Raw genomic sequence first — 26,189 nt, forward strand, 5'->3', positions numbered from 1 at the left:
CCAGTACCCCTCCCAGGAAGCTTGGCCGGAGCCACCGCAGGCAGAGCCCATCTGCTGCTAGTCCTGGATGGGGACAAGAGTCGGACAGCTGGGACCACCTTGAACGGAGGGTGCATGCCCTGCGTCAGGAGGTTGATAGCTTCGATGGCGACGACAGCTGTTCCCTGTTGGCCAGTGATTGGCAGTTCCTGGGGGACGATGCTGGCACTGTTCATCACCGTGAGCAGGGCTACCAGACTGACACGCCATCAGAAGCCGGCAGCGGGGCTTCATCGCCCCCAGCGGCTCGAGAGGTTATGAGGAGCCTACTCACTCGGGTAGCCACTGCACTGGACATCAAATTGGTGGACAGTGATGACTCTCCATCTGTCCCCATCTCTGCTGAGTTCTGCGAGGTCTTGCAGGAGAGCTGGGCCTCTGCCAGGGGGCACTTCCGATTCAAAAGCAGAGATTGGACCATGGAGTTATGTTGCATGTGCAGAGTCACTCGGCCTCCGGGAGTACCCGACCATGGACACCATGATAGCTTCCTTGGTCCTCCCAATCCCATCTGCCAGCTGCTCTCCAGAGCACATTTGCCACTCTCCCCATCACCCCAGGTCTGACATTTGGCCCAGGGGTTGATGACATTCTGGAGTGGACCGATAAGGTTCGTAGGGACTAGGAGACCACGAGACGGTTCATACCGCCTCCTCAGGCCCCGGGTCCAAGGCAGACGGACCGTCGCCACCCACCTGCACCCAAATGACAGTGGGATCCCTCTCCTGCCCCATCGCCTCGTGCTGAGGGACGACAGCAGGGAGGGGCACAGTGTGCGATGGAAAAACAACCTGTCAACCGTCACTGCCATAGGGACGTGTCTGGGAGACCCAGGTACTCAGGGCTCCAGAGGAGAGTGTCAGGGCCCTGGCAGGACCCCTGACACACCCTTCCCCGGCCTCGGCCGCTTCTCCCGGTCTCAAAGGGCAAAGTGGGAGGAGGGTGTGGAGTTCCCCTGGGTGTTGTCCATAATGCTTGAAAGGGCTACCGACTCCAATTCCACAGTGGCTGACCCCCCGAAGAAGAAAACCCTGCGGCTGGAAATCTCCTAACTCCTGGACAATGTTGTCATCCGCAGGATCGAGACATCAGAATGGCTAGGTGGGTTCTACTTATTTTGTGGTTCCAAAAAGAGACAGAGGGTTTCGATGGTTCTGGACCTCCGCAACCTCAATGAGTACTTGAAGGTACTGAGGTTCCACATACTGTCCCCAGCCCACGTTTTGCAGGCCGTGTCCAGGGACCAGTGGTTTGTGACGCTGGACCTGAGGGATGCGTACTTCCATGTTCCTGTTCACCCAGGTCATTGGCAGTACCTCCAATTCACTTTTGAAGGAACGGCTTACGAATTCATGGTTCTTCCCTTCGGTCTCCCCTTGGCACCCCGCACTTTCACAAAGTGCATGGACAATGTCCTGGCACCTCTCACATCCCGAGGATTGTTGACCCTCAATTACCTGGACGATTGGCTGATTTGTGCCCCGACCAGGACCCAAGTCCTGTTAGACAGAAACATGCTCCTGACCCACATTGGCAGGCTGAGCATTATTGTAAACAACAAGAAGAGTTGTCTGACGCCCACCCAGAGGGTGGCCTTCATTGGCATGGAACTGGACTCAGTCCTCATGAGAGCATGCCTACCCACCAGAAGGGTTCAGGCGATCTTATCTTACCGCGACCACCTTCAGCAGGGGTGGGTGGTATCTGCCCTGACAATGCATGTTGGGCTTGCTGACCACGGCCTCGTTGCTGATTCCCCTGGGCCTGCTCCATCTCCGGCCTTTTCAACAGTGGTTCAACTCCCACCGGCTGCACCCAAAGCGCCACCGTCACCGCCAGCTGCGGGTGACCGCACAGTGCCTCAGGGCATTGTTGAGGTGATGCTGTCGCTCCTTTCTCTCAGGGGATGGAGATGCTGAGGATGTGCCGCCGGGAGCTGGTCAGCACAGACGCCTTCCAGATCGGCTGAGGGGATGTGAACAAGGGCAGGTTGGCCAGAGGCTGTTTGCTACCTCCTTGGAGTGGCAGCACATCAATACATTAGAGCTCCGAGCTGTACTGCTATCCCTACGGTCTTTCCTTCCACATCTGAAGGGAAGATATGTCCAGGTGAGAATGGTGGTGGCTTACATCAACCATCAGGGTGGACTGAGGTCCCACCACCTCCATCTTATGGTACAGGAGCTTCTTCTCTGGGCTCAGGGACGTCTAGCGTCTCTACGCGCAGTGCACGTACCTGGCATCCTGAATGTGGCAGCGAATATGCTCTTGAGGGAGGGACCACCACCTTGGGACTGGAGCCTACATCCCCAGGGGGTGCAGCACCTGTGGGACAAGTTCGGGAGGGTGCAGGGGGACCTGTTTGCAATGCACACTGGACATCTGGGCTTGGATGCTCTGGCTCACGATTGGCCAGGGCTGGAGCTTTACGCATTCCCCCCTTTTCCCCTGATCCAGGCTGTGCAGGACAGGACCAGGATGCTGGTAGCCCCATACTGGCCCAGATGACCCTGGTTCAGCCTTCTCCTGTCCCTGTTGTCTGGGACACCTTGGCAACTGCCCCTGAGACCCGACCTGCTGTCTCAGACCGGGGGAACTCTGTGGCATCCGAGACCGCACCTCCTCAGTCTGTGGGCTTGGCCGCTGAACGGCACCAATGGTCCATGTTAGGACTACAGGAGGGCATAATGAACACCATGCAGAACGCAAGGGCCTACAGTTACACTGGCGGTTGTTCTGCTCTTGGTGCACTGGTATTACATTTACATTTACATTTAAGTCATTTAGCAGACGCTCTTATCCAGAGCGACTTACAATTGGTGCATTCACCTTATGATATCCAGTGGAACAACCACGTTACAATAGTGCATCTAAATCTTTTAAGGGGGGGGGTTAGAAGGATTACTTTATCCTATCCTAGGTATTCCTTAAAGAGGTGGGGTTTCAGGTGTCTCCGGAAGGTGGTGATTGACTCCGCTGTCCTGGCGTCGTGAGGGAGCTTGTTCCACCATTGGGGTGCCAGTATTGAGGTTGTGCCCGAGTCATGTGGGGTGCAGTATGTCCTTCAATACCTGCAGTCTCGCTTGGATGAGGACTTGTCAGAATCTACACCGAGAAGGTATTTGGCCACTATATCGGCCTGCCATGTGGGGTGGATGGACAGGCCAGTGGGGCGTCATCCCTTGGTCTCCAGGTTTATGAAGGGGGTTTGTCGCCTACGTCCAGCTAGGACCCGCTAAATGGCAAGCTGGGATCTGGATGTGGTCTTGGCAGCTTTGGCAAAGCCGCCTTTCGAACCGTTGGAGTCTGCCTCCCTGAAACACCTCTCTATGAAGGTGGCTTTTTTGGTAGAATTTACTTCCATGAAGAGGGTGGGTGAGCTCCATGCTCTTTTGGTAAGTTCTGAGTGCTACCGGATGGACCCCGGTGGGAGGAGTATATCTCTTCGCCCCAACCGTTCATTCCTCCCGAAGGTCTGTCAGACAGGCATGTGAACATCTCTTTAATCCTGTCTGCTTACGACCCCCCAGCAGTGGCGGGGGAGTCTGGCCCTCCCTCCGGCATGCTGGAGGGAGGGCCACTGGCTGCCTATGAGGAGCGGACACGGTAAGTGAGAACAACAGACCAGCTCTTTGTCTGCTATGGTGAGAGAGTCCAGGGGGCTGGGCCATCAAAGCAGAGGCTCTCTCACTGGATCGGGGACACGATTATGACAGCATACCGCTTGGCTGGCAGGCCAGTGCTGGGATCTGTGGTGGCACATTCAACACGAGGTGTGGCTGCTTCCTGGGCTCTACTGAGAGGAGTGCCCCTCACTGATATTTGTGCTGTGTCCAGCTGGGTAAATGTGGAACCTCCCTATCGGGTAAATGTGTAAACCACCCTCTGCGGTTGGTTCAGCGGTCCTGGGCGTTGCCTCCCCTTCTGGGGACTGTGCCGAGACCCCCCCTTCCACGTTGATGGCCCCTGTGTCTCGATCCCGTGCTGGGACTTTGCCGCTGGCTGGCTAGGTCCCTCTAGCACCGACTAAATCTGGTACGGGTATACCAATATATTGGAGTGATCCTATATAGTGAAACATAACGGTTACACATGTAACCACGGTTATGTGAGCTATATGGATCACTCCAATCCTCTACGGTGCTAGAGGCGCCTCAAAAATTATGTAGAGAACGTGTGTATCGGCCATTGGGTCTATATATAGGGGCGGACCCCATCCATGACACAGGTGTACACGGGAGTAAATCTGTAAATCCTCACCTCAGATGTATCCCTCCGGCGCAGAGTGATACCAATATATTCGACTGATCCATATAGCTCATATAACCGTGGTTACATATGTAACCTTCGTTTCACGCATGGCTTTTCTTACGATTCTAATAATTTACGTATGGATTTTGTTACAATCCTAACGATATGTATGTTCAACCTTTTGGCAAGTATCTGGCTCCATATGTGTGCATCGTTGATACAGACAGGCAGGGAGAAACGTTAGTCAGATAGTAGACAGTAGATGCTCGCTACTACCATTGGTTATTACCAAAGACAGTACAGTTTAGAAAATGCTACTACCTAGCGGCTACGAGTACACACTGCATGGGAAGGGAGGGAGCCCCCTGAAGTGGGCAGGGCAAACGTTAGCTACTAGCTAGTCTACGTCACCGTCTTGATTTGGGGCGAGGGCTTGCAGGAGATTGAATAGGAAGGTGGCAGAGAAGCTGTGAATATTAACTTTTTTTTTATCGATTTAACCACACAACCAAAGTATATTACAATACAGAAGGGTTTCACGCATATTTGTGAGGATATATCACCGGAAGAACATGGGTAGCTGCCTTACAGTTGGACCAAATGAAGCCGTGGTTGTTTCTGGTAGGTGTCCTCCCTGCATGCTAGCTAGCCAACAAAATGCTTAATTGTTTATTAATGTATGGTTATTTTGTTAACCTGTTCGTTTACCAAGTGTTTTCAGTTCATGTATAGCTAACGTTAGTTAGTTAATGAAACGGTAATTGCGTTGCTTTTGCTCGATGGATAAACATAAATCATGTCGCTTCTCTAACGTTAGCTAGTTGTTACTAGCCCTTGATAATGTCTCTAGGTTATATTACATTACACATTAAGAGTCATTGGACGAAGGCGTCTTCTGTGGGGGAGTTTTATCTGTAGGGGCAAGTTTTATTGTCTGTGTAGTTTTGTTTGGAGTACCGCTCAGTCTGAACATTAACACACATTGCTTGCAGTATGATTTGTGAAGCATAAGGACCTTATCTTTCATATCAGAGAAACCATTCTAAAAAAAAAAAAAAAACACTTACATTGATACACACCTTTTATAGGGTTAGTGTTCCCACACAGCTATATTTCCGTGTTTACTGTTTACGGAAGACAGAGGGACCACCTGTACTAATTAGCTATATAGCATGCTCCGAAAACCTGTGTGTAACCGAAGAAGGCCGCCATAAACGTGTTGCCGGCTGCAACATACTGTCTGTCTGTCGTCTGCAACTGTAATGAAGCCAGTTAAAACGGTATACGTTAATTAAGTGTGTATGTTTTTAGAACCGTATCACAATTGAGAATCAATAGATGGAGTGTTTGGCTGCCAGGGCCAGTCTACCTCTGAAAATAACATACTCCGCAAAAAAGAAAAGTCTCACTATCAACTGCTTTTATTTTCCAGCAAACTTAAAATGTGTAGATATTTGTATGAAAATAAGATTCAACAACTGAAACATAAACTGAACAAGTTCCACAGACATGTGACTAACAGACATGGAATAATGTGTCCCTGAACAAAGGGGGGGGTCAAACTCGAAAGTAAGTCAGTATCTGGTGTGGCCACCAGCTGCATTAAGTACTGCAGTGCATCTCCTCCTCATGGACTGCACCAGATTTGCCAGTTCTTGCTGTGAGATGTTACCCCACTCTTCCACCAAGGCACCTGCAAGTTCCCGGACATTTCTGGGGGGAAATGGCCCTAGCCCTCACCCTCTGATCCAACAGGTCCCAGACATGCTCAATGGGATTGAGATCCGGGCTCTTTGCTGGCCATGGCAGAACACTGACATTCCTTGTCTTGCAGGAAATCACGCACAGAATGAGCAGTATGGCTGGTGGCATTGTCATGCTGGAGGGTCATGTCAGGATGATCCTGCAGGAAAGGTACCACATGAGGGAGGAGGATGTCTTCCCTGTAACGCACAGCGTTGAGATTGCCTGCAATGACAAGCTTAGTCCGATGATGCTGTGACACACCTCCCTAGACCATGACGGACCCTCCACCTCCAAATTGACCCTACTCCAGAGTACAGGCCTCGGTGTAACGATCATTCCTTCGACGATAAATGCGAATCCAACCATCACCCCTGGTGAGACAAAACCGCAACTCGTCAGTGAGGAACACTTTTTGCCAGTCCTGTCTGGTCCAGCGACGGTGGGTTTATGCCCACAGGCGATATTGTTGCCGGTGATGTCTAGTGAGGATCTGCCTTACAACAGGCCTACAAGCCCTCAGTCCAGCCTCTCTCAGCCTATTGCGGACAGTCTGAGCACTGATGGTGGGATTGTGCCTTCCTGGTGTAACTTGGGCAGTTGTTGTTGCCATCCTGTACCTGTCCCGCAGGTGTGATGTTTGGATGTACCGATCCTGTGCAGGTGTTGTTACACGTGGTCTGCCACTGCGAGGATGATCAGCTGTCTGTCCTGTCTCCCTGTAGCGCTGTCTTAGTCGTCTCACAGTACGGACATTGCAATTTATTGCCCTGGCCACGTCTACAGTCCTCATACCTCCTTGCAGCATGCCTAAGGCACGTTCACGCAGATAAGCAGGGACCCTGGGCATCTTTCTTTTGGTGTTTTTCAGAGTAAGTAGAAAGGCCTCTTTAGTGTTCTAAGTTTTCATAACTGGGACCTTAATTGCCTACCGTCTGTAAGCTGTTAGTGTCTAACGGCCGATCCACAGGTGCATGTTCATTAATTGTTTATGGTTCATTGAACAAGCATGGAAAACAGTGTTTGAACCCTTTACAATGAAGATCTGTCAAGTTATTTGGATTTTTACGAATTATCTTTGAAAGACAGGGTGCTGAAAAGGGGACGTTTCTTTTTTTGCAGAGTTTATAAGGTCCTTGGACCTTAAGAAGTAACAGTAAAGTTAGGCTCCTTAACCTCTTACATCTAGACGTCCCGCTAGCGGAACACCTGCTCCAATATCCAATGATGGGCGTGGCGCGAAATACAAATTCCTCTAAAATCCGAAAACTTCAATTTTTCAAACATATGACTATTTTACAGCATTTTAAAGACAAGACTCTCGTTAATCTAATCACACTGTCCGATTTCAAAAAGGCTTTACAGCGAAAGCAAAACATTAGATTGTCAGCAGAGTACCCAGCCAGAAATAATCAGACACCCATTTTTCAAGCTAGCATATAATGTCACAAAAACCCAGAAGACAGCTAAATGCAGCACTAACCTTTGATGATCTTCATCAGATGACACACCTAGGACATTATGTTATACAATACATGCATGTTTTGTTCAATCAAGTTCATATTTATATCAAAAAACAGCTTTTTACATTAGCATGTGACGTTCAGAACTAGCATACCCCCCGCAAACTTCCGGGGAATTTACTAACAATTTACTAAATTACTCACGATAAACGTTCACAAAAAGCATAACAATTATTTTAAGAATTATAGATACAGAACTCCTCTATGGTACTTAGCAAAAGCACTCGTGTGTTTCAGCCAGGGCTTTGAATTACGTCATTCAGCTTTTTCCCGGGCTCTGAGCGCCCATGGAAGCTGTAGGAAGTGTCACGTAACAGCAGAGATCCTTTGTAATGGATAGAGATGACAAAGAAGGCCAAGAAATGGTCAGACAGGGTACTTCCTGTACAGAATCTTCTCAGGTTTTGCCCTGCCAAATGAGTTCTGTTATACTCACAGACACCATTCAAACAGTTTTAGAAACTTGAGTGTTTTCTATCCAAAGCTAATAATTATATGCATATTCTAGTTTCTGGGCAGGAGTAATAATCAGATTAAATCGGGTACGTTTTTTATCCAGCCGTGAAAATACTGCCCCCTAGCCATAACGGGTTAAGAGTACACCTTGGGCTAGGTTGTTACCAGCTGGTTAACCAACCTGGTGTCAGAGCATTTCATATTGTTCTGTACGTAAATATGAGATACCATTTAGTATGATATGTTTCGTATGGTAAAGTGGAGGCTCCTCATTGGAGGAAGGGGAGGACCATCCTCAGTGAATTTAATAAAAACAAAATATTGAAACATTTAAAAAGTTGTCATTTTTTTAGATAAAACTATAGTCTTAACTTCACCATAATTGTTTAAAACACACTGTTTTGCAATGAAGGTCTAAAGTTGCCTCAACAGCACTCTTTAGGGTCACACGAAGCTGTAGCTGGAGGACAGCTAGCTTCTGTCCTCCTCTGGGCACATTGACTTCAATACAAAATCCAGGAGGCTCTTGGTTCTCACCCCCTTCCATAGACTTACACAGTAATTATGACAACTTCATGAGGACGTCCTCCAACCTATCAGAGCTCTTGCAGCATGAATTGACATGTTGTCCACCTAATCAAAGGATCAGAGAATTAATCTAGTACTGAAAGCATAAACTAAAGCTAGCTAGCACAGCATAAAAGGTGGTGAGTAGTTGACTCAAAGACAATTGTTAAACAGTTTTGAACAAATGTATTTCTTCCAAAATTTAAGGAGATGCAAGAGAGAGCTAGCTATATTTGGTTGTATTTTTTAAATGTTCATTTAGCTAGCTGAATGCCAACAGCTAATTTAGCCTATTCAAACACCTGGCTCAAACAGAGAGGAATGTTATGTTAGCTAGCTGGCTATGGCTATCCAAAACTGGAACTCTAACAAGTCAAGCTTTTGGTTTAATTAATTTATTGCCACCGGGGTCTGCCGGTGTGACTGTTAAACTGCGTTCTGACTGTACACTACTGCATGGTTATAGCGGGTTTACTAACCCATTAGTTCCAGTAGCTATGTTGACTGTGAGGTGACAACGATATAGGCTCTGCGTTGTGATTAGCAGTTATGATATAGTTTGGCTTGGAAAGGTTTTTTCACCTGGTCACAGACAGCTTATCTGTGGTGGACTGAAGTCCACAAGCGAAGGGAAAAGGTGAGAGGAGGAGAGCGTGTATATGGTTGCGAGATGGAATCAGATAGAAATATATATATTTGAGGTTGTCCGATTTAATCGCAATGGCCGATTTTTAATTAGGGCCGATTTCAAGTTTTAATAACAATCGGAAATTGGTATTTTTGGATGCCGATTTGGCCAATGTATTTCAAAAAAAAAAAGAAAAGTTAATTTAAATATATTTTTTTAGACCTTTATTTAACTAGGCAAGTCAGTTAAGAACATTCTTATTTTCAATGACGGCCTAGGAACGGTGGGTTAACTGCCTTGTTCAGGGGCAGAACGACAGATTTTTACCTTGTCAGCTCGGGGATTCAATCTTGCAACCTTACGGTTAACTAGTCCAACGCTCTAACCACCTGCTTTACATTGCACTCCACGAGGAGCCTGCCTGTTACGCGAATGCAGTAAGAAGCCACGGTAAGTTGCTAGCTAGCATTAAACTTATCTTATAAAAAAACAATCAATCATAATCACTAGTTAACTACACATGGTTGATGATATTACTAGTTTGTCTAGCCTGTCCTGCGTTGCATATAATCGCTTAGGTACACGTTGCTCCAACCATAAACATCAATGCCTTTCTTAAAATCAATACACAAGTATATCTTTTTAAACCTGCATATTTAGTTAATATTGCCTGCTAACATGAATTTCTTTTAACTAGGGAAAATGTGTCACCTCTGCAACAGAGTCAGGGTATATGCAGCAGTTTGGGCCGCCTGGCTCGTTGCAAACTGTGTGAATACTATTTCTTCCTAACAAAGACAGCCAACTTCGCCAAACGGGGGATGATTTAACAAAAAAATGTGCAAAAAAAGCACAATCGTTGCACAACTGTACCTAACCATAAACATCAATGCCTTTCTTAAAATCAATACACAGAAGTATATATTTTTAAACCTGCATATTTAGCTAAAATAAATCCAGGTTAGCAGGCAATATTAACCAGGTGAAATTGTGTCATTTTGCGTTCATTGCACGCAGAGTCGGGGTATATGCAACAGTTTGGGCCGCCTGGCTCGTTGCGAACTAATTTGCCAGAATTTTACGTAATTATGACATAACATTGAAGGTTGTGCAATGTAACAGGAATATTTCGATTTAGGGATGCAACCCGTTAGATAAAATACGGAACGGTTCCGTATTTCACTGACAGGAAAAACGTTTTGTTTTCGAGATGATAGTTTCCGGATTCTACCATATTAATGACCTAAGGCTCGTATTTCTGTGTGTTATTATGTTATAATTAAGTCTATGATTTGATAGAGCAGTCTGACTGAGCGTTGGTAGGCAGCAGCAGGCTCGTAAGCGTTCATTCAAACAGCACTTTTGTGCGTTTGCCAGCAGCCCTTCGCAATGCATTGCGCTGTTTATGACTTCAAGCCTGTCAACTCCCAAGATTAGGCTGGTGTAACCGATGTGAAATGGATAGCTAGTTAGCCGGGTGCGCGCTAATAGAGTTTTTCAAACGTCACTCGCTCTGAGACTTGGAGTCGTTTTTCCCCTTGCTCTGCATGGGTAACGCTGCTTCGAGGGTGGCTGTTGTCGATGTGTTCCTGGTTCGAGCCCAGGTAGGAGCGAGGAGAGGGACGGAAGCTATACTGTTACACTGGCAATACTAAAGTGCCTATAAGAACATCCAATAGTCAAAGGTATATGAAATACAAATCGTATAGAGAGAGAGGGAGTCCTATAATTCCTATAATAACTACAACCTAAAACTTCTTACCTGGGAATATTGAAGACTCATGTTAAAAGGAACCACCAGCTTTCATATGTTCTCATGTTCTGATCAAGGAACTTAAACGTTAGCTTTTTTACATGGCACATATTGCACTTTTACTTTCTTCTCCAACACTTTGTTTTTGCATTATTTAAACCAAATTGAACATGTTTCATTATTTATTTGAGGTCTAAATTGATTTTATTGATGTATTATATATAGTAAGTTAAAATAAGTGTTCATTCAGTACTGTTGTAATTGTCATTATTACAAATAAATAAATCGTCCGATTTAATTGGTATCGGCTTTTTTTGGTCCTCCAATCGGTATCGGCGTTAAAATCATAATCTGTCGACCTCTAAAATATATATATATATATATATATATATATATATATATATATATATATATACATACACACACACACACAAGGAGCAAAGTGATCATGCTCTTTTTATATGGCTGCTATGAAAGTGAACTGTGTTTGCGTGTGATCAGGGGTGTATTCATTCCAAATCTGCTGAAAAAAGCTTCTTAAACGAAAGCAGAAGGAACGGGGATAAACATACCTGAATTTGTCCAATGAACTCATGTGCCAATGTTGGACTAGTGATTACACCCTACATCAGCTAGATGCAGGCAAGAATGTGCAAGGAGGTATTGAATGTGTCACTGTCACCTTGATTATTCAATTCTCTCGACATGTGCACCTACATTGTAAACTTTTATTCATAGGCTAGGTTGTAGCAACCTCATGGTGGGTACAGGGGAAATTTTAGAATCATGCAGTAGCCTAAACCTATCAATGTTACATTGAGCTGGGTGAATGGAATATGAATGAGTCATCCAATATGCTGTAATAGAAATGTCCATGCTCATACATTTAAAAAAAAAAAAAACTATCTTAAGCGGCACCAACCGCCACTGGTATGGTATGTATTAATTTGTGGATGTCCATCACCCAATTCATAATGTTACGAATTACAAATTGTATTATATGTTACGAATTAGCAAAATATATTGTTATACAATATATATTATGAATTTGAAAAACGTACAATGTTACGAATTCTAGCTAGGTGGCTAACTTTAGCTCGGCTAGGGGTTAGGGTTAAGATTAGTAGTTAGGTTAAAGGGTCAGGGTTAACTAAAAGGGTTCATGTTAGGGTTAGCTAACATGCTAAAAGTATTAAGTAGTTGAAAAGTTGCTAATTAGCTAACATGCTCAAAATAAATCACAAACAATTCACACAATGTAGTTATGAAACAATGAATGTGCACAAGTTGGCTGGAGAGTGCGCATTCTGGAGAGAGAAGTGTGTTGTGCAGCTGGGTGCATTGTCCATCTGACGTCTGCATTGGCCATGCAGCATTTACGGTGATATGGCCTCAGCAGAAGTCAGGGCATTCATACTTCTTGCACTTCACAGAGCAGTTAATGTGTGTTTTATACAAGATCTACCGCCCCCACCTACCGTCAACCAATCATGTCAATGCGGAGCTATACAGAGCCCTCCGCATTGTTACAAAATTTGGGAGGCGCATGGCGATACTGTACAGAGCTCGAATTGGCCTCTGCATTCCTCTGGAGAATCCGTAATTGTGTCAGACCCTTGATATGGAGCCTCCGCCCACATTTTCGGATCAAGCGTAAATTGGCTTTTAGTCTAGACCTCCGTAATGGATTAGTTCACTGAGATCGGCACACAAATGTGTTTTAGTCGAGCAGTAACACACACAATCTCGGTCGACCAACAGCCTAACGACCGACCAGTCGACTAATTGGGGTCAGCTCTAAGCTAAATGATACCGACACTTCCATGTTTTGATTGGTTTTGTTACTACATCCTTAGCTATATGCACTGTAATAGGATCCTCACTTAGCTTCCAAGGCCAAGGGATTTCTGAGCTTGCAGGGAGATTATACACAAGGCTAGGTAATCATGTAGGCTACCCTTATAGAAGTTTTATGAGTAGCCTGAACATTTGACATTTGGCCCTATAGTAACATAGCTAGTGCGGGGCAGCAAGACAAAGGACTTGTTGTGCTAACAACTAAGAAGGTCTCGGACAAGGGTGTCAACTGAGCATCATTCATCAGCATTCATTATTGATAAAGTCTTTCCCCAATGGAAATCTTGTGACACTGACTCACGCCTTGTCTGTTTCATTTCTCAGGTGCCTGTTGTGGCTCAGATGAGAAGACCTACATGGTGGGGGGCTGGGCCTGGGCCTGGTGGCTCATCACTGACATTCAAAGGTGAGACCATTGATGATGGCATAGACTGATAGAATTGTCTTCATCTATCAGCAGTTATGGGTTGTTTTCCTAATGGTCTGGGGGAGGCTTGTTTTATTTCTTCAATGGCTAAATAATCCTACACGTTTCCGTACAAATACTAAATTGGATAAAAGGGCTTCCTGAGGTTTAGAAACCCACTATTATTTATGAACATGGCTCCAACAGGTTATCCAACATCTTAGATTTCCACAATGATAGCCTATAATTCACTAATCACACCCATCTGCGGCCTGACAATCAGCCAGGAGGCTGTGCCACACTTTACTTACTGACCTACATTGTGTTAATGAGTTCTGGATGTTTCAAATGGAAACACTGCAAAGGACACTTGGCCTCACCTTCTTAAACTACAGTACACATTCACTCTTCTGCCTTCTTTCCCCTGTGTCACTTGGCACAATTCTTAACCTTTTTCAAAGTAGGTTAGGTGCTGTCCTCTGTTTATTAACGGACTGTAAGGCATTATCCCCTGGGTTTACATGAAAGCATGCAATGTTTTGTTTAGGTTTTCTTCAGGTTATATTTGGCAGGTTTGCTCAATAGCCAGTAACTAGTCTCTAGTCGTTTTGGCCGTGTGTCAAGGAAGTGTGTGGCAATAGAGGTAATACATCTCCAGAAACAATAAACGTTTCACTATAGAAATATTCCATGGCTGAAATGTCGCCATTGTGAAACTCCTCATGTGACTTCCCAGTAATATTTATTCAATGAGATATTTCAGCTGAGCCTCCAAATTATCCCATTACTTCTGCTCCAGATGTTTTGTCAGTGACAACATTGTCCCATAATACTGATGCTGAGCTTTTTTTCTCCTTTGCCTGTTAACTTCAGGATCGGTGGGTCCTTGCATCCATAGCTCTATGAATTTGAGTGGTTGCATTTCTACAGCCCCATCGCATAGCTTTTTACCCAAACAGTGGGAAGAGAACGTGTTATTGTTTCAACTGCAGGTTGCCCCTTTAAGGTCTGCATTACTTAAAATACTTTTTTTCCTCATACAGGATTACACTGGAGATTATGACACTCCAACCTAAGTGTGAGGATGTTGAGACTGCTGAAGGGGTCGCCATCACTGTCACTGGGGTGGCACAGGTAAAAAATTAAATGCTGGAAAGAGACCAGTTAACACCATGACATGCCTCTGTCATTTGTCTCACAAAATGCATTGTCAGTGAAAACAATGACAAAGTATAATTTTGTCAATTGTATCAAATTGACAACATTGAATTGGAAAATACAGTTGAAGTCGGAAGTTTACATACATTTAGGTTGGAGTCATTGAAACTCGTTTTTCAACCACCCCACAAATGTCTTGCTAACAAACTATAGTTTTGGCAAGTCGGTTAGGACGTCTACTTTGTGCATGACACAAGTAATTTTTCCAACAATTGTTTAGAGACAGATTATTTCACTTATAATTCACTGTATCACAATTCCAGTGGGTCAGAAGTTTACATGCATTAAGTTGACTGTGCCTTTAAATAGCTTGGAAAATTCCATAAAATGATGTCATGGCTTTAGAAGTTTCTGATAGGCTAATTGACATAATTTGAGTCAATTGGAGGTGTACCTGTGGATGTATTTCAAGGTCTACCTTCAAACTCATTGCCTCGTTGCTTGACATCATGGGAAAATCTAAAGAAATTAGCCAAGACATCAGAAAAAAAATGGTAGACCTCCACAGGTCTGGTTCATCCTTGGGAGCAGTTTCTAAACACCTGAAGGTACCACGTTCATCTGTACAAACAATAGTATGCAAGTATAAACACTATGGGACCACGCAGCCGTCATACTGCTCAGGAAGGAGACGTGTTCTGTCTCCTAGAGATGAACGTACTTTGGTGCGAAAAGTGCAAATCAATCCCAGAACAACAGCAAAGGACCTTGTGAAGATGCTGGAGGAAACGGGTACAAAAGTATCTATATCCACAGTAACACGTGTCCTATATCAACATAACCTGAAAGGCTGCTCAGCAAGGAAGAAGCCACTGCTCCAAAACCGCCATAAAAAAGCCAGACTGCGGATTGCAACTACACATGGGGACAAAGATCGTACTTTTTGGAGAAATGTCCTCTGGTCTGATGAAACAAAAATAGAACTGTTTGGCCTTAATGACCATCGTTATGTTTAGAGGAAAAAGGCGGAGGCTTGCAAGCCGAAGAACACCATCCCAACCGTGAAGCACGGGGGTGGCAGCATCATGTTGTGGGGGTGCTTTGCTGCAGGAGGGACTGGTGCACTTCACAAAATAGATGGCGTCATGAGGGGGGAAATTATGTGGATATATTGAAGCAACATCTCAAGACATCAGTCAGGAAGTTAAAGCTTGGTCGCAAATGGGTCTTCCAAATGGACAATGACCCCAAGCATACTTCCAAAGTTGTAACAAAATGGCTTAAGGACAACAAGTCAAGATATTGGAATGGCCATCACAAAGCCCTGACCTCAATCCTATAGAAAATTTGTGGGCAGAACTGAAAAAGCGTGTGCGAGCAAGGAGGCCTACAAACCTGACTCAGTTACACCAGCTCTGTCAGGAGGAATGGGCCAAAATTCACCCAACTTATTGTGGTAAGCTTGTGGAATGCTACCTGAAATATTTGACCCAATTTAAACAATTTAAAGGCAATGCTACCAAATACTAATTGAGTATATGTAAACTTCTAACCCACTGGGAATGTGATGAAAAAAATAAAAGCTGAAATAAATCATTCTCTCTACTATTATTCTGACATTTCACATTCTTAAAATAGTGGTGATCCTAACTGACCCAAGACAAGGAATTTTTACTAGGTTTACATTTCAGGAATTGTAAATAAAAACGAGTTTAAATGTGTTTGGCTAAGGTGTATGTAAACTTCTGACTTCAACTGTATGTCTTACTTATTTATAACTTTAACTGTTATTGATTTAATATCTCATTGTGGCATACCAGTTTACAACTGCTGCAGTAGCTACTCCATGTACTGTAAGCTCTTTTTGTGTCAGACGACAGGTTCTGTTCCGAGGTTGCAAAATACATTAATGTAAACCAAGGACTAAATCCTTGTGTAAACTAACTTCTAGCCATAGATCAAGTTAAAGCACAGTGATTCATATTTGCGCATGCAACCAGGCCACAGTCTCTTTCTAACCCTCTCCTTCATCTTTTCTCCAGATCAAAGTGATGACAGATCATGATCTTTTGGCAATTGCTTGCGAGCAGTTTTTGGGCAAATCCGTCCCGGAAATCAAGGGAGTGGTTTTGCAAACCTTGGAGGGACATTTACGCTCAATTCTAGGTGAGGAGAATCTTTCCAAAGTGAAAATTATCTTTGTCTATTATGGTCATCTGTTGATTTCAGTTGGTTGTTTTCAGCTTTGTTTTCTGTTAGCTGATGTAAATCAGTGGCTAAACCTCATTATACAACAGGTGGGTCAGATCCTGGATGTTGATTGGTTAAAACTGCATTCTAGCCAGTGTCTATTCCACAAGTCACCACCAGCTAAATGTATGACGTTGAAATGCCTATTTACTCTGTTCCATCTCACATCAGCCCAACCAGGCAATTTATACATTTGATATCCACTATAAGAAGCATCTTGACATTATTACCAATTTCTTTTAGACTAGCATATATTCTCAACAGTGGAGATTTGTATAAACCTTGCTGTCTCTCTCTGACATTTGCAACATTGTTTCAATATTGAAATTCGATCTCCAGCTGTTCCATAGTAATGTCGGGACGAGAATGATGGGCAGGCAGCTTTTCTCAGCCAGTCGAAATCATGAATCAACTGCCATCATTTTTATTGATATATACTGGTATACAAAGAAATGTCAATAGAAAACGGGGGAAAAAAGTTAATCTAGTTTGCTGTCTTTCCAGCTTCAGTTTGAAGTGATTGTGTTAGCTGTGGTGTTGGCTAGCTTCTTTCAACAGCAGTGTCCTGGCGAGAGAGCACATTTTGTATGCCAGGCGAAATCAAACATCATTAGCTCATTGTTATGGATGCATCCAAATAAATGTCACTAGAAAACAGCTTAGACAAACGCAAATACAGCTACTTTGCTGTTATTCTGGCTGAACTGTTTGACGTGACTAAGTTAGCCATAGTTGACTAGCTAGTAAGCAAGGTAAGAATGTTGCCAGCCAGTATGGCATTGGAACATTTAGAACGAACGACTGGGTTGCGTCTGTGTGTCCCGTATGCATTCACTACTGTAAGTCGCTCTGGATAAGAGCGTCTGCTAAATGACTAAAATGTAAATGTAAATGTCTATAGATACAGAACAAAAATACTTGACTGGGTCACGTCTCTGGCAACCAAACCGATAGAACAAACGACCAGCTGGCTTGGGTAGCAACCTTAGATATCTGTCGGGACTATATCTTGTGGAAGGATGAAACACTGGCTTCTCGGGCATTATCACTTAAGCGTCCCACACATGTTAACTCAAAATGACACAATGACAAGGTTCCAGTTTAACGACGTTTACTCAACCGTATTAGCACAATACATGGTTTCCATTGCACTCAGGCCAGGTTCATCAACAATGAGACTCCTGCGCAGGCACACTAATAATGATAGCACCGTAATAACAGAAATATAGGGGTTGTTAAGTTCATGTTTTAAGAATCTCCCACTTTTCTTTAAAGACAAATAAAACATCAACAACATAATTAAATGTCCCAAGTATTATTTAAGTTACCCATTACAAATGGGTTGTGTGACAAAGTTTTTAATTGTATTACTCAAGCTACCACTTTATATTACTGATTGCCTTTAGGAGCACAAGACCGGATGCTCCCTTTTTAGTCAGACAGTCAGCAAGCTGCTCCTTTGTGGCCGACCTGGAAAACAGCTTTGAGGTGTGGAATCACAGTTGTAGCAAAGGTCTGAGCCACCCCAGATGAAGTCATCAACATGACAGTGTCGTGTCTTTGGGTCACCATTAAACTGAAGACGTGTTTATCAATTAACTCCCTGTAATTATTATCACGCGATTAAACTGATTAATCGTTTAATTGTAATTAACTAGGAGATCGGGGCACCAAGGAAAATATTCAGATTACAAAGTTATAATTTTCCTAATATAACTTTCCTATATTATAACATTATATATTATATTATAGTATAGGCCGATTTATCTTCTGGTTTAAATGGTGTATTTTACCTCGCGTCCAGTCTCATTCCAAACGTCGTAAATTGTTTTATCTGCACGAACCCAGCCTTTACTAAGAGTCATCCATACATCAATTGTCTTAAAATAATTTATTTACTAAACTAAGTAATTCACAGAAAGCATACAAACAGTAATTATCATCACAAAGAATTGGTAATGTGCCCTAGTGGGCTAAACAGGCATGGCTGGTGTCTTGTTAAACAAAGGGTCATAAATGGTCAGCTGAGGAGGCACACAGAGTTCATTAATATTAACAATTGATATGCTAACCCTTTGCACATGAACGCTCACTCATTCGGGAACAATTGCAATCAATATATATTTACGCTCAGTGTGTCGTCAGGATCCTTGTTGGAGAGTCGTTCTGTTGGAGAGCTCTCTCTCTCTCTCGGTTAGAATGGATCTTTCAAAGCGACATTCATTAATGTCGTTATAGAATGGATGTTTCGTTGGTCTTCGCGTTCAATGATATCATTTACTTAGCTGCAGACTAATAATTAATATCAAAGACTTGTTCTTCTTCTGTCGGTATCGATAGTCTAAAAGTTAACCACGTGGTATAGTTAACTTTCAGTAGAGGAATTGGATGGTCAAACCTATTGGCCAACTCGTAATGGGGTGGAGGCCTGGTCTGAAGAAAGTAAATCAGGGTGGGGTTTTATAGTTAACATAGAACAGGCTTGTCACATGACGCCTGGTCCTGTCTGTGTCCCTGGGGGCGTGCCGATGACTGATTTTAATCTTTGAACATAAATAAATTCTATCACATTAACATCAGTACACAGCATCTCAATGTATTACAAAATAGCTTTATCCTTATTAATACATTCTATACAACCATTTGGATAGCTGAGGCTATTATATAAACAGTTTTATGGTAATATGGCTATATTGTCTCTTCTGAGTATCACAAAATTGTACCAAGCGGACCAGTTCGTAGCTGGATTCTTCACCAATCTTCCATACCTTCTCCAGAACATAAATGTCGTTCGGTTCCCCAATTCTGTGAGTTGGAAGAATTTCCTGTGTCTCTCTATGAAACCCCTCTGTGTCTCAACTGGGCCATGTGGCAAGAGATTCTCCTCTAGAATTTTACAACCCCTTCACACAGGGCCTGGGTGGGGGGAGGTAGGTTGGGGGATGGTGCAAGGGGGAGGGGGTCAACTGTCCTCCCTGTACTCAAAGAGGCCAACGGCATGACAACAGGCAAGTACTCCAGTCACATTGCAGTCTTGATCAAGCCAATAGAAGACTGCTGGATCCACTTGTGACATTTTTCCACCTGTACTCAGCATTGTTGTCTTGAATTTGTTGTAGCAGTAGAGCGATGCATCTGCCAAGCCATACACACACTTTTTTAATTTCCAGTGTTGCTTCACGCTTAGCTTCAGGCGAGATCGGATGTGTCCCTTGACAGTGCTGTTCCCTGCAAAAATGCAGATTTGATGTCTATTGAAGGAAGTTTCCATTTTTTTCTGGCAGATCACTGTCAGCAGCAATCTGAGTGAGTCTGAGGTGCATGTCGGTGAATCTTTTGGGAGTTCTTTAGCAGCCAGCTCCTCAAAACCTCTAGCCACAAAAAGTGCTTTTGGCACTATTCCAGTTAAGGATTCTTTAAGGGTACACACCCACCTTGTTGAGACATATTTTTGGCCAATGTCTTTGACTTCCTCAAACGCTCCATTTTTTTCCTCCAATTACTGAGCTCATCTAGTTTAGCTGAGTCAAATGACCTTTGTTTCAAGTACATCATCATTTTGCATGTCATTCTGTTTTTCTCGATTTTTCCATTGGTTCAATAATGAGATTATCTACAAGTGACAGGTCAGCTGACCCTGTTGTACCAGAAAGTGTAGCTGGTTCAGAGTTCTGCAAGTTGGACCAATTCTGGTGTTTTCCTTTGGCTTTTCCTGCTCGTCCAATGACGGTTGCTGTATGTGGAATACCACTTTCTCTGTCCATGTATTTAACAATTTGTCCAGTTTTCTGATTGGAACAACCATGTTGTCTTAACACGTGGCTGTCTTTGAATGTTTTCGTCATTTGAACGCTCAATAGTATTACATGTGTCATGGTTGAAGGTCTCTGCTCCATTTCCTGTTTCAGTGTCCATATCCTTGGATGCAACATCTGGTAGGCTTGTGTCTGTTAATGTGTCCTTTTTGTCATTTTCAGTAGGAGACTGATTCTCAACAACAGCCCCTCCATCTTGTTGGTCATTTACTTTCCGCAATCTTGAGTGATGTACCCTGACAATGGTGCCTCCGTGCCTCACAAATATCACGACACCATCTTGGTCAATGACTACTCCCGGTCCTTTCCACTCTTGACTGTCAACTCTTTGTTTCCAGTCTTGCACTTCTCAACGGTGGGTCGAAGCTGTTTATGCTGAGCCCTACGAATTCTCTCTGAACACTGCTTCAGTGAAATCTTTTCTTGCTGCATGTAGTGTTGAAAGGTGCTGTCCCACCCATGCACTCACACTGGTCCCTTCTAGTGCTGGTGGCTTGTCAACCAGTACAGAGGGAAGATTAGGGTTCTGCCCGAACACTAGTTGGTATGGGCTGTAACTATGAACATTGTGCATTGAGTTTTTTTTGCCATCAAAGGTCAATCTAGGGCTGTTTTCCAGTCACATCCATTGTCTTGCTTCACTTTCAGCATAATCTCTGTGTTTGATTGTGTCTCCAGAAGTCCATTGCTCCATGAACTGTATGCAGCAGTTGTCTTTACTTCCATGTGGAATTTCTGAGCCATTTCTCTTATTTCATTATTATTGAATTCTCCTCCATTGTCACTGTACAATTTCTGGGGCGGGCCATGCACACTTATCCAGGAATGAATGAAGTGCTTGATGATTTCACTGGGTTTCTTTGTATTCACAATGCTTCCAGCACTGAAACGTGTGAAGTGGTTGATTATGTGAAGATACCACACACTTGGTCCTAGCTCATGTAGATCTACAGCCACTGTTTCATTGTACAGTCATGGCCAAACGTTTTGAGAATGACACTATTCATTTTCAGTCTTCTGCCTCAGTTTGTATGATGGCAATTTGCATATACTCCAGAACGTTATGAAGAGTGATCAGATGAATTGCAATTAATTGCAAAGTCCTCCTTTGCCATGCAACTTAACTGAATCACACACAAAAAAAAATCCACTGCATTTCAGCCCTGCCACAAAAGGACCAGCTGATATTATGTCAGGGATTTTCTCTCGTTAACACAGGTGTGAGTGTTGACGAGGACAAGGCTGGAGATCACTCTGTCATGCTGATTGAGTTTGAATAACGGACTGGAAGCTTCAAAAGGAGGGTGGTGCTTGGAATCATTGTTCTTCCTCTGTCATCCATGGTTACCTTCAAGGAAACACGTGTCGTCATCATTGCTTTTCACAAAAAGGGCTTCACAGGCAAGGATATTGCTGCCAGTAAGATTGCACCTGGATCATCAAGAACTTCAAGGAGAGCGGTTCAATTGTTGTGAAGAAGGCTTCAGGGCGCCCAAGAAAGTCCAGCAAGCGCCAGGACCGTCTCCTAAAGTTGATTCAGCTGCGGGATCGGGGCACCACCAGTACATAGCTTGCTCAGGAATGGCAGCAGGCAGGTGTGAGTGCATCTGCACGCACAGTGAGGCGAAGAGTTTTGGAGGATGGCCTGGTGTCAAGCAGCAAAGAAGCCACTTCTCTCCAGGAAAAACATCATGGACAGACTGATATTCTGCAAAAGGTACAGGGATTGGCCTGCTGAGGACTGGGGTAAAGTCATTTTCTCTGAATCCCCTTTCTGATTGTTTGGGGCGTCCGGAAAAAAGCTTGTCCGGAGAAGACATGGTGAGCGCTACCATCAGTCCTGTGTCATGCCAACAGTAAAGCATCCTGAGACCATTCATGTGTGGGGTTGCTTCTCAGCCAAGGGAGTGGGCTCACTCACAATTTTGCATAAGAACACAGCCATGAATAAAGAATGGCACCAACACATCCTCCGAGAGCAACTTCTCCCAACCATTCAGGAACAGTTTGGTGACGAACAATGCCCTTTCCAGCATGATGGAGCACCTTGCGGCAAAAGTGATAACTAAGTGGCTCGGGGAACAAAACATCGATATTTTGGGTCCATGGCCAGGAAACTCCCCAGACCTTAATCCCATTGAGAACTTGTGGTCAATCCTCAAGAGGCGGGTGGACAAACAAAAACCCACATTCTGACAAACTCCAAGCATTGATTATGCAAGAATGGGCTGCCATCAGTCAGGATGTGGCCCAGAAGTTAATTGACAGCATGCCAGGGCGGATTGCAGAGGTCTTGAAAAAGAAGGGTCAACACTGCAAATATTGACTCTTTGCATCAACTTCATGTAATTGTCAATAAAAGCCTTTGACACTTATGAAATGCTTGTAATTATACTTCAGTATTCCATAGTAACATTTGACAAAAATATCTAAAGACACTGAGGCAGCAGACTTTGTGAAAATTAATATTTGTGTCACTTTTGGTCACAACTGTACTTGGAAGCCAGTGGCAAACCAACAGCTGGTCTGGGCTTAGCTTTGCTGTATTTCTGGCATGTCTCACAACTGTTAACTATCTGCTGTAGAATGGAAATGCTCTCATTATTCCCAGAAACTGCTGAGTAATTTCTGAAGTCTGTCAACTGTAGCATGTCCAAACTGTTTAACAATACTTGGTGTTTTTCCTTTGTGTTCATGTTCTCAGTCATTTCAGAATCTCATTTTTACATGGACTCTGTGTGATGTCTTTGTCTAAAATGTTTACACGATAGTGTCCTGTGGTAGTAAGTTCAAGGGTCACTGGTTGTTTAAACATCACTGCCTTGTCATTGTTTATGTCTAGTACAGCCTCTGCCTTCTTGAGGTCAGCTTTGCTTAATAGTAAGGGGATATCTGTAGTGACCACCTCTGTTTCAATGTGACACTTAATCTGACCAATTGTTGCTGGTATCTTAACTTTCGGTAGAATGGACAATTCTCCCATCTCCAAATTTGAAACTCTTTTGCTTGGTGTGTCAATCATATTGTGTACTTTTATATTTAGTTCACTGACATAGCTGTCAAGCCATTTTGCACCACACACTGTGCGTGTACATGCAGTATCAATCACAGCGGATCCTAAGGATTCAACTATAAAGATCTCAGTATCAGAAGCAGATTGGTTTGAAAACAGCGTAATGTTACACTGCTCTATCTCTGTTTACTTTTTCCTCTGTTAGTTTAACTTGTTCATTTTTATGACAGTCATTAACCCAATGGTAAGTGCTTTGACAAATAGCACATTTTGATCTCCTTCCATCTGTCCAGGGGATTTGTGCCGGTCAATGGCGCCCTCGTCAGTTTGTCTTGAAAGTTACTTTTTGGCGCCTTTTCTCTGCTGATCAGTGTAATATGCTGCTTCACTCACTTGCATTCCATCTGTTATTGGCGTCACAGACGTCTTTTCACCCAAAATTATTTTTAGTGCCAACTTCATTGATGCAAAAGTCAGCACAGTAGAAGCAGTCAAAGCCAGCTGTTTCTCCTTACCATCCAGACAGGCAGTATCTAGCAACTTGAAAACTAACACTGCATCTGGGAGAACCATCTCCCGGAGGGGGAAGGCCAAGATGGCGGCTTGAACAGACGTTTTTTTTTTTTTACCGAGCTCCACACCAAAGTTCAGAAAGATTGTGAAAAAAACAAGTTTACAGTCATTACTATTACTGTTTTTATTTGTTCAAGATATAAGAACTTTCCTGTGACTGGAATAAGAATTTGATAATTTATTTCGGCATGTCCATGCGAAGTCGTGACAAAGAAAGGAAGAAGCTAGCCGTTCTATTGCTAATCAACAAGAGAGAAACATGCTTATAGACAACTGCCATAACTACGCTTGCCCTATGGATAATATCATGCTTTCGAATGCTGTTGAAGATGACGAATTCCCCTCTTTACCGGTTACTCCATTCAAACCTCCACCCTCCAAAAAACCCAACATAAACTCTGACATCGTGGCTACCCTCTCCTTACTCATCAACTCCAGGTCTGACGCCATTGAGAAAATGGTAGGCGCGAACTCCATGGTTATTGAAGGCTTGAAAAACACGGAGTGTGCATGTGGTGAAATAAAGGATGTGAAAAGGTGGAAAAAAATAACAATGTCTACCATACTGCCCTCCCAAGCAAAAAGGCAGTAACTGCTCATTTGGTCAAAAATGAGTTGATGTCATTTTTCATACATTAAATGCATGCTTAATCATGTGGACAACTGTCCTGCCTCTATTGTGTTTTGGAGAAAATGGGTGTCGTATTAGCAGTAACTGCAAAAAGTTACTGTGAAACCAAGGTAAATGGCAATAACTGAACTTACTGCCTTTTAGCTTGGTTTCAACCTGCCCTTGGCTGCAGTTACTGTGTTTTACCTTGGTATCATATCATTATTCTGATAGTGTTGCAATCGAACCTGTATGACACTGACTGACAGCTACAAACACATACATTGCTAATCTAGGGATACAACACCATGGCACAGCATTCACGGGGGGAAATGATGGTTGAACTTGCTCTGAAACGCTGACATCCAGACACTGGTAAGAACTTGCTAGCTAAGTAGATCAGAGATCAAAATTAATTAGCAAGCTAAGCTAGCTAGCGAGCATAGATTAACAATGCTACCTGCTCTCATAAGATATCTGCAATTGATACTAACTTCAATCTATTAGCCATATAATGAATTATATTCTGAAATTTCATTTGATGGTTTCTTTGAATCAGTACACCATATACACTATTTCTAGCCAGTGACAGCCACCTAGCTAAAACTGACACGCCCCTACCAAAACATAAAAACCAACCTAGTTAGCATTAGCATGAAGCAATCCGTAACGTTACACCACACACACGATGTATAGCCAGCTGACAGTCAGTTGGACGTGCACCCCATACTGAATTGTCAAAAGCCATGCACACTCGTTTTCCGGATGAGCGCACACACAGCATTGCTAGCTCATTAATAATATATCTACTCACATGTTCAGGGTTTCTGGTTTTCTTTTATATTCCAGTAATGCGTGACTGGCCCGGTCAGGAAAGTTCATCTCAAATTGTATCCATCTTTGTTGGTGGCATATGTAATTAGTACAACAAGCTTTGACATGCCAAATGTGTGCTCAATGTGTCTGCTTCATTACATGAATGCAGAAAAAACAGTTTTGCATGACTTCCACCAATCCCTGTGGTCTAGATGATTAGTATCTATGCGGATCAAAGTTGCCACGTGAGGGTGCATTAGGACGGTACAACCACGTAAATACTAGGTTTTATTCCTGTCAATGTCCATCCATGCAATTGTATTTCTAAATAAAAATGAAAATTTAAGAGCCTTTTTCGGAGCAGGTATGAAATTAATAGATGAACTGAGTTATGACAGTGAAAATTATGTTTGCACAAGATAAAATCAATATTGATAATATATCCTATATTATAGAATACCTGAAAAGGATTATGATCAAATGTTTGCACACCACAAAATGTCAGTATTAATTATCCATGACAGAATATAATCATTAGGATGCATGTCCCTGATTTATTTGCTCTATTTATTTCAGTTGAGTTTGAGGGCCATATTCCAACAAAGATTCCTGATCTACCCCCTTTAACTGAAGTCAGTGTCAACACTATTTGAAGAAATAGAGAACTAGTGGGTGGTCTCTGACTCCTTAGACATCAGTCTATCAGATGAGAAATCAATTACCGATGATGA

General features: G+C 43.4%; 1 protein-coding gene across 1 annotated transcript in view; it reads left to right on the top strand.

The window, feature by feature from the left end:
- Positions 1-4,688: 4,688 nt before the first annotated feature.
- flot2b (flotillin 2b) overlaps positions 4,689-26,189 on the top strand; it is a 41,575-nt gene continuing 20,074 nt past the window's right edge. The window contains exons 1-4 of the mRNA XM_014163120.2: positions 4,689-4,911; positions 13,142-13,223; positions 14,267-14,357; positions 16,424-16,547. Of these exons, the coding sequence (XP_014018595.1) occupies positions 4,863-4,911; positions 13,142-13,223; positions 14,267-14,357; positions 16,424-16,547 (346 nt within the window). The 5' untranslated portion in view covers positions 4,689-4,862. The remainder of the gene's footprint in view (positions 4,912-13,141; positions 13,224-14,266; positions 14,358-16,423; positions 16,548-26,189) is intronic.

The sequence above is a fragment of the Salmo salar genome, chromosome ssa20 (genome assembly GCF_905237065.1).
Source record: "Salmo salar chromosome ssa20, Ssal_v3.1, whole genome shotgun sequence".
NCBI classification, from domain to species: domain Eukaryota; kingdom Metazoa; phylum Chordata; class Actinopteri; order Salmoniformes; family Salmonidae; genus Salmo; species Salmo salar.